The sequence below is a fragment of the Brassica napus genome, chromosome C4 (genome assembly GCF_020379485.1).
Source record: "Brassica napus cultivar Da-Ae chromosome C4, Da-Ae, whole genome shotgun sequence".
NCBI classification, from domain to species: Eukaryota; Viridiplantae; Streptophyta; class Magnoliopsida; order Brassicales; family Brassicaceae; genus Brassica; species Brassica napus.
In genome coordinates, this window is record NC_063447.1 from 51423989 (window position 1) to 51439660 (window position 15672).

The 15672-nt window shown below is 32.0% G+C and overlaps 1 protein-coding gene and 1 long non-coding RNA gene across 2 annotated transcripts; one reads left to right on the plus strand and one right to left on the minus strand.

The window, feature by feature from the left end:
• The first annotated feature begins 8515 nt into the window (after positions 1-8515).
• LOC106400439 (fe(3+)-Zn(2+) purple acid phosphatase 12-like) lies at positions 8516-11217 on the plus strand. The gene is made up of 8 exons (XM_048756472.1): positions 8516-8773; positions 8907-9321; positions 9558-9669; positions 9750-9979; positions 10046-10184; positions 10285-10505; positions 10597-10718; positions 10797-11217. The coding sequence occupies exons 1-8, from the start codon at positions 8649-8651 to the stop codon at positions 11011-11013; spliced, it is 1581 nt and encodes a 526-aa protein (XP_048612429.1). The 5' UTR covers positions 8516-8648; the 3' UTR covers positions 11014-11217.
• Positions 11218-14975: 3758 nt separating this feature from the next.
• LOC125586391 lies at positions 14976-15639 on the minus strand. Its single transcript, XR_007322908.1, has 2 exons — positions 15576-15639; positions 14976-15377 (listed from the first exon to the last, which is right to left on the minus strand). It is a non-coding gene; the product is annotated as an uncharacterized LOC125586391 (long non-coding RNA).
• Between the last annotated feature and the right edge of the window lie 33 nt (positions 15640-15672).

Genomic DNA, 15672 nt, shown 5'->3' on the forward strand with positions numbered 1-15672 from the left:
TCCGGATATCCGGATCCGTCCCAGGCCTAATTCATAGTACCATTTTTCAAGTTTATACTAATCACTTTTACCCTCATTTTAAATGAAGGGTAAAAGATATTCATACCCTTAGGGTTAACTAATCTATACTGAGGATTTAGAGTTGAGGGGTGAGATATAATTTTTGGAATGTGAAATTAAGGATTCCAATAAATATATAAATAAATGCTTAAAAAAATATTAAAAAAATAGTTTCAAACAAAATTTTTGATTTAAAAAATTCAAAAAAATTATTAAAAAATTTGAATTTGAAGAAGTATAATTCGAAAACATAATATATATATATTATTTTTATTTTTATTTATTTTATTTGTTTAAATAATTATTTAATATGCATATAGAGAAAAAGAGTATAACAGTCTTTTGCCACTTAATTAAAAATGTATTTTTGAAAATATCTCTTTAATGGTGGTACAGATGAATAATGGTATCATGAAAGTGGTAAACATGAAATTCTTCATTTATTTTTCTTCATATTTTTTTATTAAACAACATAAATAAAAAATAAATGTCTAAAAGTTTTAATATATATATCTATACATGAAACATAGTTTAAATAAATAATATAGGAATTTGTCTTTAAAAGAAAACAAAATATTTTCAAACCAAAACTTAAAACTAAAATAATTGCAACAAAAATTAATCAGTTTTTAGCCTAATTAGAACATAAAAAGTTGTGGCTCATTTAAAACAAATATGTACAACTTATACTTAAAATCAAAGGGTTAAGTAAGTCAGCAATTTATTATTACCTAGAGTAATCTTTTATTTAGTTTTATGCTATATGATAATAACCTCCTACTATTTTTTTGAATTATACAGGGGTATCTTGGCTACACAGAAGTGATCCAGACTAATTACGTGTTGCCACGTGTCGGTCTTATGTCCCAGGCGATGCCGAAATGTTAATTCTGCAGTGGTCGGGACTCGAACCCTAGTGGTTTCACCGTATTGGACTTTTGCCCTCAAATTAATCATCACCAAGCCACGAGCCTTGGTTTCACCACCTACTATTGTTTCACCCAACGCCAATGTTTTGAAACTAGACCAAATATTGACGCGACGTACTGATTGAGTAAATGGTGGGACCAGTCTAACCGGTCCAACCAAGTTTTTATGATATTTTTAATTAATTAAAAATATAAATTTATAATTATATAATTAATTTATATAATTTTATCAATATTATAATTATAAAATGATTTGAATATTATAAAATAATATAATTAGGTAATTATCTTAAACTAATGATAATTTTTGTATACCAAATTGTTGAAATTTTTATTGTTTTACTTCAACTTAAAATAAAAACCAGATTTTGAAATTGAACCGGTTCACCGGTTTTTGCGAGTCTACCAGTTTTAAACCGGTTTCACGGTTTAATTCATATTCAGTTTTTAGAGCAACCCAGAACTGGCAAGTTAGGGATTCCGAGCGGTTCGATCGGCCGGCACGGTTAAGTTTTAAGAATAATGCCCAACACACAAATGATATTTCTACTCATTATTTAGCAACTTGTAAATATTGATCATAATATTAACTATTTTTACTTTCGCCTTTCTACCTTCTTGGTGGCTCTATAATTATTTGTATTTTGAATATGTAAATTTCGTTTAATTAGTGAAATATGAATTTGATGTTAAGATAATATTTCCCTTCTTTGAACGTCTATGGTCGAAGAATCAAAGCAAAGTTTGAAATACAAGCTTTAACCAAGACATCTTGCAAAAACAGCAAGGAATAAGAATAAATCACCAACATTCGTAAGGAAAAGAATAACTAGTTGTTTCCAGTAGCTTTTCTGAAATGGCGATCATGTAACAACGACGGTTCTCCAAGCGCCAGATATGATTCATCCTATAGAACACTCTTAACAATGACTCGGCCTAGTGATTGAGTCAATGGTGGGACCAGTATAACAGGTTCAACAGAGTTTTTATAATATTATTAATTAACTAAAAATATTAATTTATTATAAAATAATAAGAAATATTGTAAAATAATCTAGTTAGGTAATTGTCTTAAAATAATGTGAATTGTTTTATACCAAATTGTTGAATTTTTATTTTTTACTTCAATTTTTTAAAAACCCGATTTTGATATTGAACCGGTTCACCAGTTTTTATGAGTCGTACTGGTTTGAGGTTTAATTCAAATCCGCTTTTTAGAGCAGTCCAGAACCAGAAGTTAGGGATCCATGGTTTGACCGGTTCGACTAGCAGGCACGATCCAGTTTTCAGAACACTGCCCAACGCACAAATGTTATTTCTGCTCATATCATAATATTCTCATTTTTATTTCTGTGATTCTGCCACATTGGTGGCTCTATAATTATTTGTATTCTGAATATGTAAAATTTGTTTAATTAGTGAATATGAATTTGATGTGAAGATAATATTTCGATAATATTTTAACGTCTATGATCGAAGAATCAAAGCAAAGTTTGGAATACAAGCTTTTACTAAATACATCTTGCACAAACAGCAAGGAATAAGAATAAATCAACAACATTCTTAAGGAAAAGAATAACTAGTTGTTTCGAGTAGCTTTTCTGAAAAGGGAATCATGTAACCACAACGGCTCTCCAAGCACGAGATACGATTGATATCGACCATCCCGTAGAACACTTTTAGCAATGACCTGTCATAGTGATTGAGTAAATGGTGAGACCAGTCTAACCGGTTCAACCGAGTTTTTATAATATTTTTAATTAATTATAAATAAAATTTAAAATTATATAACTAATATTTATACTTATTTCAATTTTATAATTCTAAATTAATATGAAATAATATAATTAGGTAATTATCTTAAACTAATGATAATTTTTGTATACCAAATTGATGAAAATTTTATTTTTTTACTTCAACTAAAAAAACCAGATTTTGAAATTGAACCGGGTCACCGGTTTTTGCGAGTCTGCCGGTTTTAAACCTGTTTCACGGTATAATTCAAATTCAGTTTTTAGAGCAACCCAGAACTAGCAAGTTGGGGATTCCGACCGGTTCGACCGGCCGGCACGGCCAGTTTTCAGAATATTGCCCAACACACAAATGATATTTCTACTCATTATTTAGCAACTTGTAAATATTGATCATAATATTAACTATTTTTACTTCCGCCTTTCTACCACCTTTGTGGCTCTATAATTATTTGTATTCTGAATATGTAAATTTCGTTTAATTAGTGAAATATGAATTTGATGTTACGATAATATTTCCGTTCTTTGAACGTCTATGATCGAAGAATCAAAGCAAAGTTTGGAATACAAGCTTCAACCAAGACATCTTGCAAAAACAGCAAGGAATAAGAATAAATCGCCAACATTCGTAAGGAAAAGAATAACTAGTTGTTTCCAGTAGCTTTTCTGAAATGGCGATCATGTAACAACGGCGGTTCTCCAAGCGCCAGATATGATTCGACCATCCTATAAAACACTCTTAGCAATGACTCGGCCTAGTGATTGAGTCAATGGTGGGACCAGTCTAACAGGTTCAACCAAGTTTTTACAATATTATTAATTAATTAAAATATTAATTTATAATTATAAAATAATAAGAAATATTATAAAATAATCTAATTAGGTAATTGTCTTAAAATAATGTGAATTTTTTTATACAAATTTTTGAATTTTTATTTTTTACTTCAATTTTTTAAAAACCCGATTTAGATATTGAACCGCTTCACCAGTTTTTATAAGTCGTACCGGTTTGGCGGTTTAATTTAAATCCACTTTTTAGAGCAGTCCAGAACCAGCAAGTTGAGGATCCATGGTTTGACCGGTTCGACTGGCAGGTACGATCCGGTTTTCAGAACACTGTTGGCACTGCCCAATGCACAAATGTTATTTCTGCTCATATCATCATATTATTATCTTTATTTCTGTGTTTCTGCCGCCTTGGTGGCTCTATAATTATTTGTATTCTGAATATGTAAATTTTGTTTAATTAGTGAAATATGAATTTGATGTGAAGATAATATTTCAGTAATATTTCAATTTTTTTTAACGTCTATGATCGAAGAATCAAAGCAAAGTTTGGAATACAAGCTTTTACCAAATACATCTTGCACAAACAGCAAGGAATAAGAATAAATCAACAACATTCTTAAGGAAAAGAATAACTAGTTTTTTTGAGTAGCTTTTCTGAAAAGGGAATCATGTAACCACGACAGCTCTCCAAGCGCGAGATACGATTGATATCGACCATCCAGTAGAACACTTTTAGCACCCTGTCATAGTGATTGAGTAAATGGTGAGACCAGTCTAACCGGTTCAACCGAGTTTTATAACATTTTAATTAATTATAGATAAAATTTATAATTATATAATTAATATTTATACTTATTTCAATTTTATAATTATAAATTAATATGAAATATTATAAAATATTATACTTAGGCAATTATCTTAAACTAATATGATTTTTTTATTCCAAAGTTAAATTTTTTATTTTTTACTTAAATTTTTTAAACACCAGATTTAGATATTGGACCGTTCACCTATTTTTACGAGTTTTACCGGTTTAACCGGTCTAACGGTTTAATTCAAATCCGGTTTTTAGAGCAACCCGGAACCGGCAAGTTGGGGATCCACGGTTCGACCGGCTGGTACCGTCTGGTTTTCCGAACACTGCCAACCCACAAATGTTATGTCTGCTCATTATTTAGCAACTTGTAAATAATGATCATAATATTATCTTCTTTACTTCCGAGTTTTTACCGCCTTGGTGACTCTATAATTATTTGTATTCTGAATATGTAATTTCGTTTAATTAGTGAATTATAATTTGATGTTAAAAATATTTTGATAATATTTCCCTGTTTTTAACGTCTATGATCTAAAAATGAAAGCAAAGTTTGGAATACGAGCTTTTACCAAAGACATCTTGCACAAACAGAAAGGAATAAGAATAAATCAACAATATTCTTAAGAAAAAGAATAACTATTTGTTTCCGATAGCTTTTCTGAAAAGACGGCTCTTGATATCTTGCATATTTCCATTGTTTTATCCATTCACCCATGGGCATTTTGATCATATAGATTATGATTTAGACATATTTAGGTTGCATTTTGCATACATGGTCTTTATCAGGTATTGGAGTACCACGTGGAGTTCTTGGAGACAATTGAGTGCATTTAGAGCTAAAAAGAAGTGATAAAGGTGATCATTGGACGAGCAGTGCATGGGAGCGACCGCACCAGAGCGACACCGTGAAGTCGCTGTGACACCCCTTCAGAGCGACTTGACCAGAGCGACACCCCGATGTCGCTCGCGTAGAAACAACGAAAACGCGCCCGGAGCGACCAGTCGCAGCGACCCCTCCGGTTCGCTCCCGAAGCCTGGAGCGACCTTACCACAGCGACGCGGAGAAGTCGCTCGCGTCTTCATCCCCCGGAGCGACCTTACCACAGCGACGCGGAGAAGTCGCTCGCGTCTTCATCCCCCGGAGCGACCTTACCACAGCGACGCAGAGAAGTCGCTCGCGTCTTCATCCCCCGGAGTGACCAGTCGCAGCGACCTCTCCAGGTCGCTCCTGAAGAAACGACCCGGGAGCGACTTCTCGCAGCGATTACTGGAGGTCGCTCCCGACCTATTGTTTCCCCGAATTCATTTCTACTCAAGGGCCTTTTGGTCATTTCATTATGCACTCTTTACACTTTCTAAACCTATGTTTAAGAATCCTTTGTAAGCCATTTTGGAGGCAGATTGATCTGGATCTTAAGAAAAATAACCAAAAAAACCTCTTGGAAAGTTTATCTCTTTGGATTCAATCGATTTTTTGTTATTGCAATCCTGTTGTTTTCATATCGATTCTCTGTATTCCTCTACATGATTAATCTGAAATCCAATATGGGTTTAAGAGGAATCATGGAGATTAGTGAGTAATCACCTTTTGAATTCATGGGTTAGAGAGATTAAGTGTGATTAGGTTAGAACTAAGATGTTTTAGTGTAGATCATTCTTAATCCTTGCTAGTAGAGTATTCATAATGCTTCTTCTGAGTTAGCTACTCAAAAGTTGACCTTTAGGCATTTTCCACCCAGAAGGTGTTTGATGAAATGCCTGAGACAACTCTTCTAAGCTTTTAGCATATTTTACCGAAGACATTTGTTGTTAGAAGTGCTAAGATAGCCTTTAGACTTGCTAGTAATGACTGCTTTCATATTATTCAACCAAAGACATTTGTTGTTTGAAATGTGTTAGTAAATGAACATTCATCTAGACATAGAGTCTGTTTAGAATTGTGTTTAAGCTTAAGGTTGATAGTTTGATTGTTCGTTTTGCCATCCTTAGTTCGAAACTTGATCACCCGAGGTCTAATTCCTATGCCCATGAGTTCTCTTTTCCCTTAGTTAAGAAAGTCGTTTCATTTATCGTTTTTATTATTCTGCAACTGCATTAGCGTTAATCGTTAGTTTAGAAAATCTTTTTAATCATCGATTGCACTTAGATTAAGCAAAATCTCTTAGAATTGGTTCGATAATCTATTATAGTACATCATTTGTTTTAGGAGCCTCGAAAACTCTTAGCATCAGCTCTCCAAGCGCGAGATACGATTGATATTGACCATCCCATAGAACACTCTTATCAATATCTCGAGCAATTGAATTGTTCCGCACACTCTCCACATCAAACGTAATATTACTGAAACCACGCTTGAGCTTGAGCATAGAGATTTGTTGTAAAAGGAGCCGGTACAGTGGCCAATGCGAGGGACTAGAAATTGCCACAATGACCTCTCAATGATATTTTTATTTAGTTCTGAACAATTATTTATCGAAAAATTAATAAATATTTATTTTACATTAAATTTAATATTTATCAAGTGTTTATTGAGAAAATTTAATTTTTATAAATTAATAATGTTTATATTATTTTATTAAATTATAGAGTAATTAGCTTAACTATATTATAATATTTTTAAAATGGTTTATTTTAAAAAATATTGTCTTTAATATTTACTAGATTTTATATATTTGCACTTATATTTTATATTATATTTATTTAGTGGTTTGCGTATTTAATGTTTTCTGTTAAATGTCTAATTTAGATATAAATTTTACAAAATAATATACAAATATTTAAATTGTATAATAATTATAGAATGATTGAATATTGTGTACCAATTCTTGATAATATATTTATACAGGCGTGGTCGGATGGTACATTGGATTAAGAAGATGCTAGACAACTAAAATTTGAAATATGGTCTATTTATGTAAACTATGTATGATCAAAAAATATTTTAAATGATTTGTCTCGCGGTTTTTGGGATCATTTGGGTCTTTAGATTTCGACCATCTTACCTAGGTCTGGGAAAAATTAACGGGAACCAAAAACCAAACCGTCCCGAACCGAAATTATCAGATCCGAAACCGAACTGAAAAACATAATAACCCGAACGGTTTCTATCTTAAAATATTGCGGATACCCGGACCAAACCGGAACTAAATTGATAATCGAATGAGTATTTTTGGGTACCCGAAATATAATACATATTTAAAATATTACTTATATTTAGATTTAAATAACTAAAATATTTAAATTATGTTATAAATCCAAAAATTATTTAATTACTTTTGTACTAAGTACTAAAATATTCAGATTTCATTAGTTATAATTTTTAAATTAAAAAATATTTTATAAACTTTAAAGTTTTTAAAAAAATTAAGTATTTCAAGTATTTTTTGGGTAACTCGAATACTTTTTATTTGGGTAATTCAGGTAGACTGGTCATTTTTAGATACTTTTGGGTAGATTGAGTACAAAAGTAACCAGAACCGAACCGGACCTGATAATTTTTGAGTAGCTACCGGTTCCTGATGTTATTATATGTTCTAAAGCGAAACCAACCGATCCAAACCGATTTTTGGACGGTTCCTGTTTGGTTACCTGAAGTCCAAAACCGAAAAATCCGAAACCCGAATTAATCAAACCGAAACCAAAGCAAAAATCGAATGCCCATGCCTAACCTTACCTAGGAAAATAGTGATAATGATGATGATTGGTAAATGTTTTAGAAATGCTGTAGAATTTTCATTAGTAACCTTTTTTTCTTAAGTATAAAAATATTTTCCAATCATGCTTTACAAAGATTTATAAAACTACAATATTTTTTTATTTTAGAAAACAAAATACATAGAACACTTATGTATTGGCTTTAGAAAATTTACAAGTAAATAATTAAATCTCCTCATATCTACAACTGAAATTCTTCCCAAAAATTTATACAGTTACTTTGCTCAAAAAATAAATGAATTAATGAGTTACAACAAAAAAAAAAATAACGTTAATTCTACAATAAAATATATAAAGGTACGGCTCTTTCCGATCAATCCAAATAAACTAATCAAAGGCCCTATTTCAAGTTTTCAACATTAATAAACGTGCCACATCAGTTTATATTTTTCGACAAGTTTTCGGAAAAGGCAACTAAATATAAATAAAATAAAACTTGATAAAAAGGAGTCGAATATCCCCTGTAGTTCCCCTGATAATTATAAAATCAATGTCTGTCACTTCTAGACAAGTCAATTTAATTTCCCTGACCGGAAAATCCAAAGCACGGTCGTGGTCTCGGATTCAGAAAAAGAAAAGAGAGAGAAGATGAGTTCAAGATCTGACCTTACAATCATGCGTGTTTGCTTCATAATCTTCTTGCTTGGAGTTCTTGTTGAGCTATGTGATGGAGGGATTACCAGTGGATATGTTAGAAGCAGGGGCGGACGCAGGTAGTAACTAGGTGTGGCATGTGCCCACACTGTTTTTTTTTTGTTTTTTTCCTTAATAACTAATGTTTAATTTATTTAAGTGCCCTGGATCAAAATATTTGTTATATATGTGCATGCCCATATTAAACAAAAGGCTGGATCCGCCCCTGGGACTACTTAGAGGAAGTGATTTACCTGACGACATGCCATTAGACAGCGATGTCTTTTTACCTGACGACAGGCCATTACACAGCGATGTCTTTTTACCTGATAAAAAAAAAAAAGACAGCTATGTCTTTGTACCAGACGACATGCCATTAGACAGCGATGTCTTTAAAGTTCCCCCCGGTCCTAACACTCCCCAACAGGTTCATATAACGCAAGGTAACCATGAAGGCAATGGAGTGATTATTTCATGGGTGACTCCTTCTGCGCCCTGTTCTAACACAGTTCGCTATTGGTCTGAGAATGGAAAATCGAAGAAGCTAGCAGTAGCAACCATAAACACCTACCGTTTCTTCAATTATACATCTGGTTACATCCACCACTGCCTCATTGATGATTTGGAAGTAAGTCTTTAACAACTTGTTTGTTGTATTTAGTTACAGGTTTTTATTTGTTTTTATTTAAATGGCTCGGTGTACATAATACCTGCGAGAGGTAGTAGATAGAATAAACAGTCAGAGAATAATCAAATAAATATAGTTAGGTCGTTGGTTAATATAACTGCATCTTATGTATCTTATGTTTGATTTTTTCTATTTATAAAATCTATTTTGTATTTGATTCTATATGAGTGTTGCAGTTTGATATGAAATACTACTATGAAATTGGGAGTAGGAAGTGGCAGAGGCGATTCTGGTTCTTTACTCCGCCTAAACCTGGTCCTGACGTACCTTACACCTTTGGCTTAATTGGTATCAACTTGTGTCTTTGGTAGATTCATATTTTCTGTTGTGACCTTAGATATTTAATTTATTTCTAATACAATATCCAGGGGATCTAGGACAAACATATGATTCAAATCGAACGTTAAGCCATTATGAGATGAATCCGGGAAAAGGACAGGCTGTTTTGTTCCTAGGAGACTTGTCTTATGCGGATCTTTACCCTTTGCACGACAACAACAGATGGGATACTTGGGGAAGATTTGTTGAGAGAAGTGTTGCTTATCAACCTTGGATATGGACTGCAGGAAACCACGAAATCGACTATGCTCCTGAAATTGTAAGACTTTGAATGAATACCCTTGTTGGTTTCTCGAAATGGAACTTGACTTTTTTGCTTTTGCAGGGTGAAACAGAACCATTCAAGCCTTTTACGAATCGGTATCATACGCCGTACAAGGCATCGGGAAGTATCTCTCCATTGTGGTATTCCATCAAGAGGGCTTCAGCTTATATTATTGTTATGTCTTGTTACTCATCTTACGGTAATAATGACTAGAGAGAAGAAATGCACTTTAAGAAAGATAAACTATATTATTGGTTGGCTTTTCTTTAAAGACTTTTTTAATCTGATGGATTAATTAGGGGTATACACTCCTCAGTACAAATGGCTACGAAAGGAGTTCCAAAGAGTAAACCGAAAAGAGACTCCATGGCTGATAGTCTTAGTACATTGCCCCTTTTACCATAGCTATGAGCGTCATTACATGGAAGGTGAAACAATGAGGGTCATGTACGAGCCGTGGTTCGTCAAGTCCAAGGTCGATGTCGTGTTTGCAGGCCATGTTCATGCCTATGAGAGATCGGTAAAAAAATTAAATTTAGTCCTCCCCAGTAGTATTAATCTACCCTTGTATCTCCACTGCCTCCAAGTGATCATCAAGTACACTAACGCAGGAACGTGTTTCTAACATTGCCTACAACATTGTCAATGGATTGTGTGAGCCAATACCGGATGAGTCGGCTCCGGTGTACATAACCATCGGGGACGGAGGAAACGCAGAAGGCTTGCTTACTGAGTAATTTTTTACCATATTAGCTAGCTGTACAAAGACTTTCTATGTTTCTGATGAATGACTTGGTTCTTCTTATCGTAGCATGATGCAGCCACAGCCGAGCTTCTCTGCCTTCCGAGAAGCTAGCTTTGGGCACGGGTTGCTGGATATCAAAAACAGGACTCATGCCTACTTCAGCTGGAATCGGAACGATGATGGGTCTTCCGAGGAAGCGGATTCTGTGTGGTTGCTTAATCGGTTTTGGGGAGCTCCAAAGAATATTTCCCTGGGTTTTGGTTGCCTCCCGAACACAAATTGATCTATGCTAAACGATGGAACCAAATGTGAGAGTTTATCAGGTTCTTTGACGTTTTCGTTTCGCAAGGTTGTCCTTTTATAAACAAATCACTAAGAAAGTAAGAAGATGATATCTACAAGATAGTAAGTGCTATAATAAAGATAAGATAGTAAAAGTGTAATAAAAAGTCAAGCAATGATGATAAATAAAACTCGTTTGAAATTATCTGGAGTGGCGCGTTGTATATTGAAGTTTCATAAAACTTTATTTAATAGAAATTGTAATTATGAACTTGTCTTTGCAAAAAATGAAATCTAAGCTCGTCTTTACAAAATTTAATGGAACTTCTTTCGAGACGATAGATTTTGAAGTTTCATAAAACTTTATTTAATAGAAATTATAATTATATCAATAATTTATGTAGAGAAAAAAACAAAAATAGCACTAAATCAAGTTTATGTTCCCAGACTAGCACTCAAGGTCAAAAGTCACAAAAATAGCACTTAATGTTTTATCAAAAGTCACAAACTTAGGGTTTAGAGTTAAAGGGTGAGGTTTAGGATTTAGGATTTAGGGTTTAGGGTTTAGAGTTTAGGGTTTAGGGTTTAGGGTTTAAAGTTTAGGGTTTAGGGTTTAGAGTTTAGGGTTTAGGGTTTATGGTTTAGGGTTTAGGGTTTAGAGTTTAGAGTTTAGGGTTTAGGGTTTAGAGGTTAGAAATGAAGTTTTGGGGATAAGATTTCAAATATTGAAAAATAAAAAAATTAAAATTTTCAAAGGATAAACTTAGAAAGGTGCTATTTTGGTCATTTTAGTTTTTGAGTGCTATTTTTGTGATATAAACTTAGAAATGTGCTATTTTGGAAATTCGACCATTTATGTATTTTCAATTTTATATAATTCTGATCATGAGCGAAAGCGGATAGGCTGTGATTCTAGGAAGAAAGTTCACGATGGGGTATTAGTCAATCGTGTGTGCATTTGCGGTAAATCGAGACGATTGTGAAAAAAAACCCAAAGAATCAGGTATATTGGTCGATGGTCATGAGTTTGAGTGCGATCGCTAGTCACGATCATCGAGATGGATAAACCTCAAGGTCAAGATAGTAATTCAGATCAAGTCTGGTGCGAGAAACAATTGGATTGTATATGCTAGGCGAGTCATGGTTCATGAGTGGATTCACGATGAGCATGACTCAAGATGTTGGTAAGCATAGGGCTGAGAAGACAAGCAGGGGCGGACCCAAAAATTTGTTTAAATATGCGGCATAAATGTTATAAACATAAAATACAAAGATATTTTTTAATATTAAGCATGTAAACATTATGTAAAACAAGTTAAATAAAGGTATTTAAAACAAATTTTAAACTGAATTTTTAACAAATAAAAAGAGAGAGTGGAGTACATACTACACCTTACTTTTACATGGGTCCGCCCCTAAAAACAAGCCGAAACAGAGTGACTGTGAGGCTGAGTTATTGGACTGGAGTGTTTGAGTAGGGGTTATTGGTTGTTGTAGTTTAATGGATTTGGAAGTCCGAACTAAATCTAGTGTTATTTGTTCTATGATTTTCAAATCTGTATTAAAATCATGTGTTATTGGTTTAATGATTCATAAATTTTATATCAAATCAAATGTTATTCAATCGTACGGATTTACTAATATATTTGATTTCATAATGGATTTGTTTGGATTTTTTAGTTAAAAATACAAAGACTCGAATCCGAAGGAAAACTTCTGGATTTACATATTTTACTTGGATTTATAAATACTATATGGATTTCCAAATCAATCAAAATATATAAACCAATAACACCTCATCAGTATTGAATTGTTCCACACACTCTCCATATCAAACGTAATATTTGCTGAAACCAAGCTTGAGCTTGAGCATAGGGATTTGTTGTATAAGGAACCGGTACCGTGGCCAATGCGAGGGACTAGAAATTGCCTCAATGACCTCTCAATGATATTTTTATTTAGTTCTGAACAATTATTTATCAAAATTAATAAATATTTATTTTATAGAAAATTTAATATCTATCGAGCGTTTATGAGAAAAAATATTTTTGTAATTAATGATGTTACAATATATTATTTTATTAAATTATAGAGTAATAAGTTTAAATATATTATATTTTGGATTAAAAATTTTAAAATGATTTATTTTAAAATTAATAAAAAAATTTATAGTCTTTAATATTTAATAAATTTTTTATATTTGCACAAATATTTTATATTAGATTTATTTAGTGGTTTAGAATTTTCCGTTTTCTGTTAAATGTGTGATTTAGATATAAATTTATAAAATAATATTTTAATATTTAAATTTTATAATAATTGAATATTGTGTACAAATTCTTGATAACTAGGTGATTTTTCCGTGCTCATGCACAGATACTAAAATATTTATAAAGTAAATAAATTATAATGATTTATTTTAATTTTAAATAATTTTATAATTTGAATTGTAATTAATTAATATGTTATTGGCTTTAAATAATATTATGTTATTTTAATTATACATATGATTTTGGATATATAATATCTATTATGTTTGGTTATTATTTAGATATATTAATGGATAACATATATTTTTCCGGGTCAACCTTAATATGTTTGTCCTATAGATTAAAAACCTGATTATTTTTTATTTGCACTTAATTTTATTCTTGTCTTAGATCGTAAATATATTTAGTAAGACTATTTATTATTTGATATATGTTGTTTTGAGAATAAAATAGTAAAAATAAACTAAAGTGTTAGATCGATTCAAAATTACATAAATGAATATAACAATGATAGTCTTTTGAAATCTCATGCATGTATATATATACTAGGGGTGTGCCGGCGCTACGCGCCAGAATTTTATACAATAATTTACTTTATATTTTTGAACAATTTTTGTATTTTAGTAAAAAAATATTTAGCAGACATATGAAGGTATTTTATTGTATTTCAGTTTCTGCATTATTGGTTTTGAAATTATTTTAAAATAATCAAAATTTGAATGTATGTATAAAAATATTTTATTTTTTCTAAAATGGAAATTTTGACATTTATTAATCTTCATTGCTTTTGACAAATTTTTAAATTGGATTTTATTTTCCTAACTTTTAGAAGGATATAGACATAGATATTAAGTTGTGGCATATCATTTAATTCACGATTATCCTTTCAAAATTTTAAAAGTGGATTTGTTTTATGCCAATGAATATGAAATGCAGTATAAACAAAGTAAAATTATTAATCACATGTACTAATACTACAATATCAGCAAAAGTTTCATTTGAATCGAGACTAATATAAAGAATATTTTATTTGTTTCATTTGTCAGAACATAGTTTCAAACAACATATACATGTGTAATTTAATATATTCCAATTTCAGTTAGCTGAATTTTTTGGCTGAAGACTGAATTTTTTGGCTGAAGACTAAAATATATGAAGCATATTTTACTTATATCATTTGATAGAACGTAGTTTTACATCTTCTATGAAAATAATGACTGATTTAAAAGTGTAATATCTGAATTATTTATTATTTGAATGTAAAAAATTGGTTTAAGGACAAATTATGTTGTCCCAGGGATCATGGCATAAATTCCTCAGCCTTACAGAAAGTATGTAAGAACTGACATGTACATGTCTTACAGCTTATCAGTAAGAAGTTCATATTTTCTGTTTATGTTTGTATGGACTGTCGTTGTTTTTGAGATTGTGATCATTTAATCGATAACGTACGTTTGTTATTATAGATTAATAGTTTTGTTATTTCAAACTTGTCATCTTCACAATATTTGTCATGCGGAGGTCATGATTTGTTCACGGATTAATTTGCCTTAGATATTTCATTTCAACTAAAAGAAGACATGTTTAGTAAATAACTTTTGTTAATAGTCAAAACATCCACCACTGCATTGAAGTTAATATAGAATAGATAAAGTCGGTAAAGCTTTGTGCGATAAGAAACTTAAAGGACATATTTAGTAAATAAATTTCTTTAATAGTCAAAACATCCACCACTACATTGAGTTTAAATAACATAGAAAAAGAGTTGCAAAAGCTTTTCACGATAAGAAAATAAAAGGAAGACATTAAAACAGAAGAAAATGTAGTGGGGATTTGTGTTTTCGAGGTGGAGCTATGCCAGGCGTGCCTTCTTCTTTCCATTCTCATTTGGACCAACCACCTGCTTGGTTGATGCCGGACGCCCGCCTCCAGGTACAACAGTTGAGGATGGTTGATGTTTGGCATTTGTATTCACTTCGAGTTCATCTGACTCACCATATGGTAGCTCAACATCAGTCTTCTTGTCACCAGCAGAGACCTTAGATGCTACTGGATTCTCTCTGGGCATATCATCATCAGTACCATGGTCACCTCCCTGTTCAGAATGCAGTAATGCTCATGAATATATTCTTTAGGAAAAATATATTAAGACAGTATGAGGTACCAATATTAATAACAAATTCTGGGAGAGGTGCGTCCTGACGCTCAGAAATGATACGGGAAATGGTGAAGGTTTGGTGTTTGTGAGTGAAATTGAACTCTACTAACTTGAGCTGGAAGATGAAGGTCTTACCTACAATATCAGCAATAAACTCTGGGAGTTCGTTGTCCACATGAGCTTTGACACCTACACACAATATTTTTAGAAAAAACAAACATAGGAGGAAGAG

Bases quoted from the DNA above. Each gene is read 5' to 3' on its own strand.
- LOC106400439 (XM_048756472.1), top strand. From the start codon at position 8,649: ATGAGTTCAAGATCTGACCTTACAATCATGCGTGTTTGCTTCATAATC. The intron at 9,980-10,045 runs GTAAGACTTTGA...TTGCTTTTGCAG, and splicing joins TCGACTATGCTCCTGAAATT to GGTGAAACAGAACCATTCAA. The intron at 10,185-10,284 runs GTAATAATGACT...TGGATTAATTAG, and splicing joins GTCTTGTTACTCATCTTACG to GGGTATACACTCCTCAGTAC.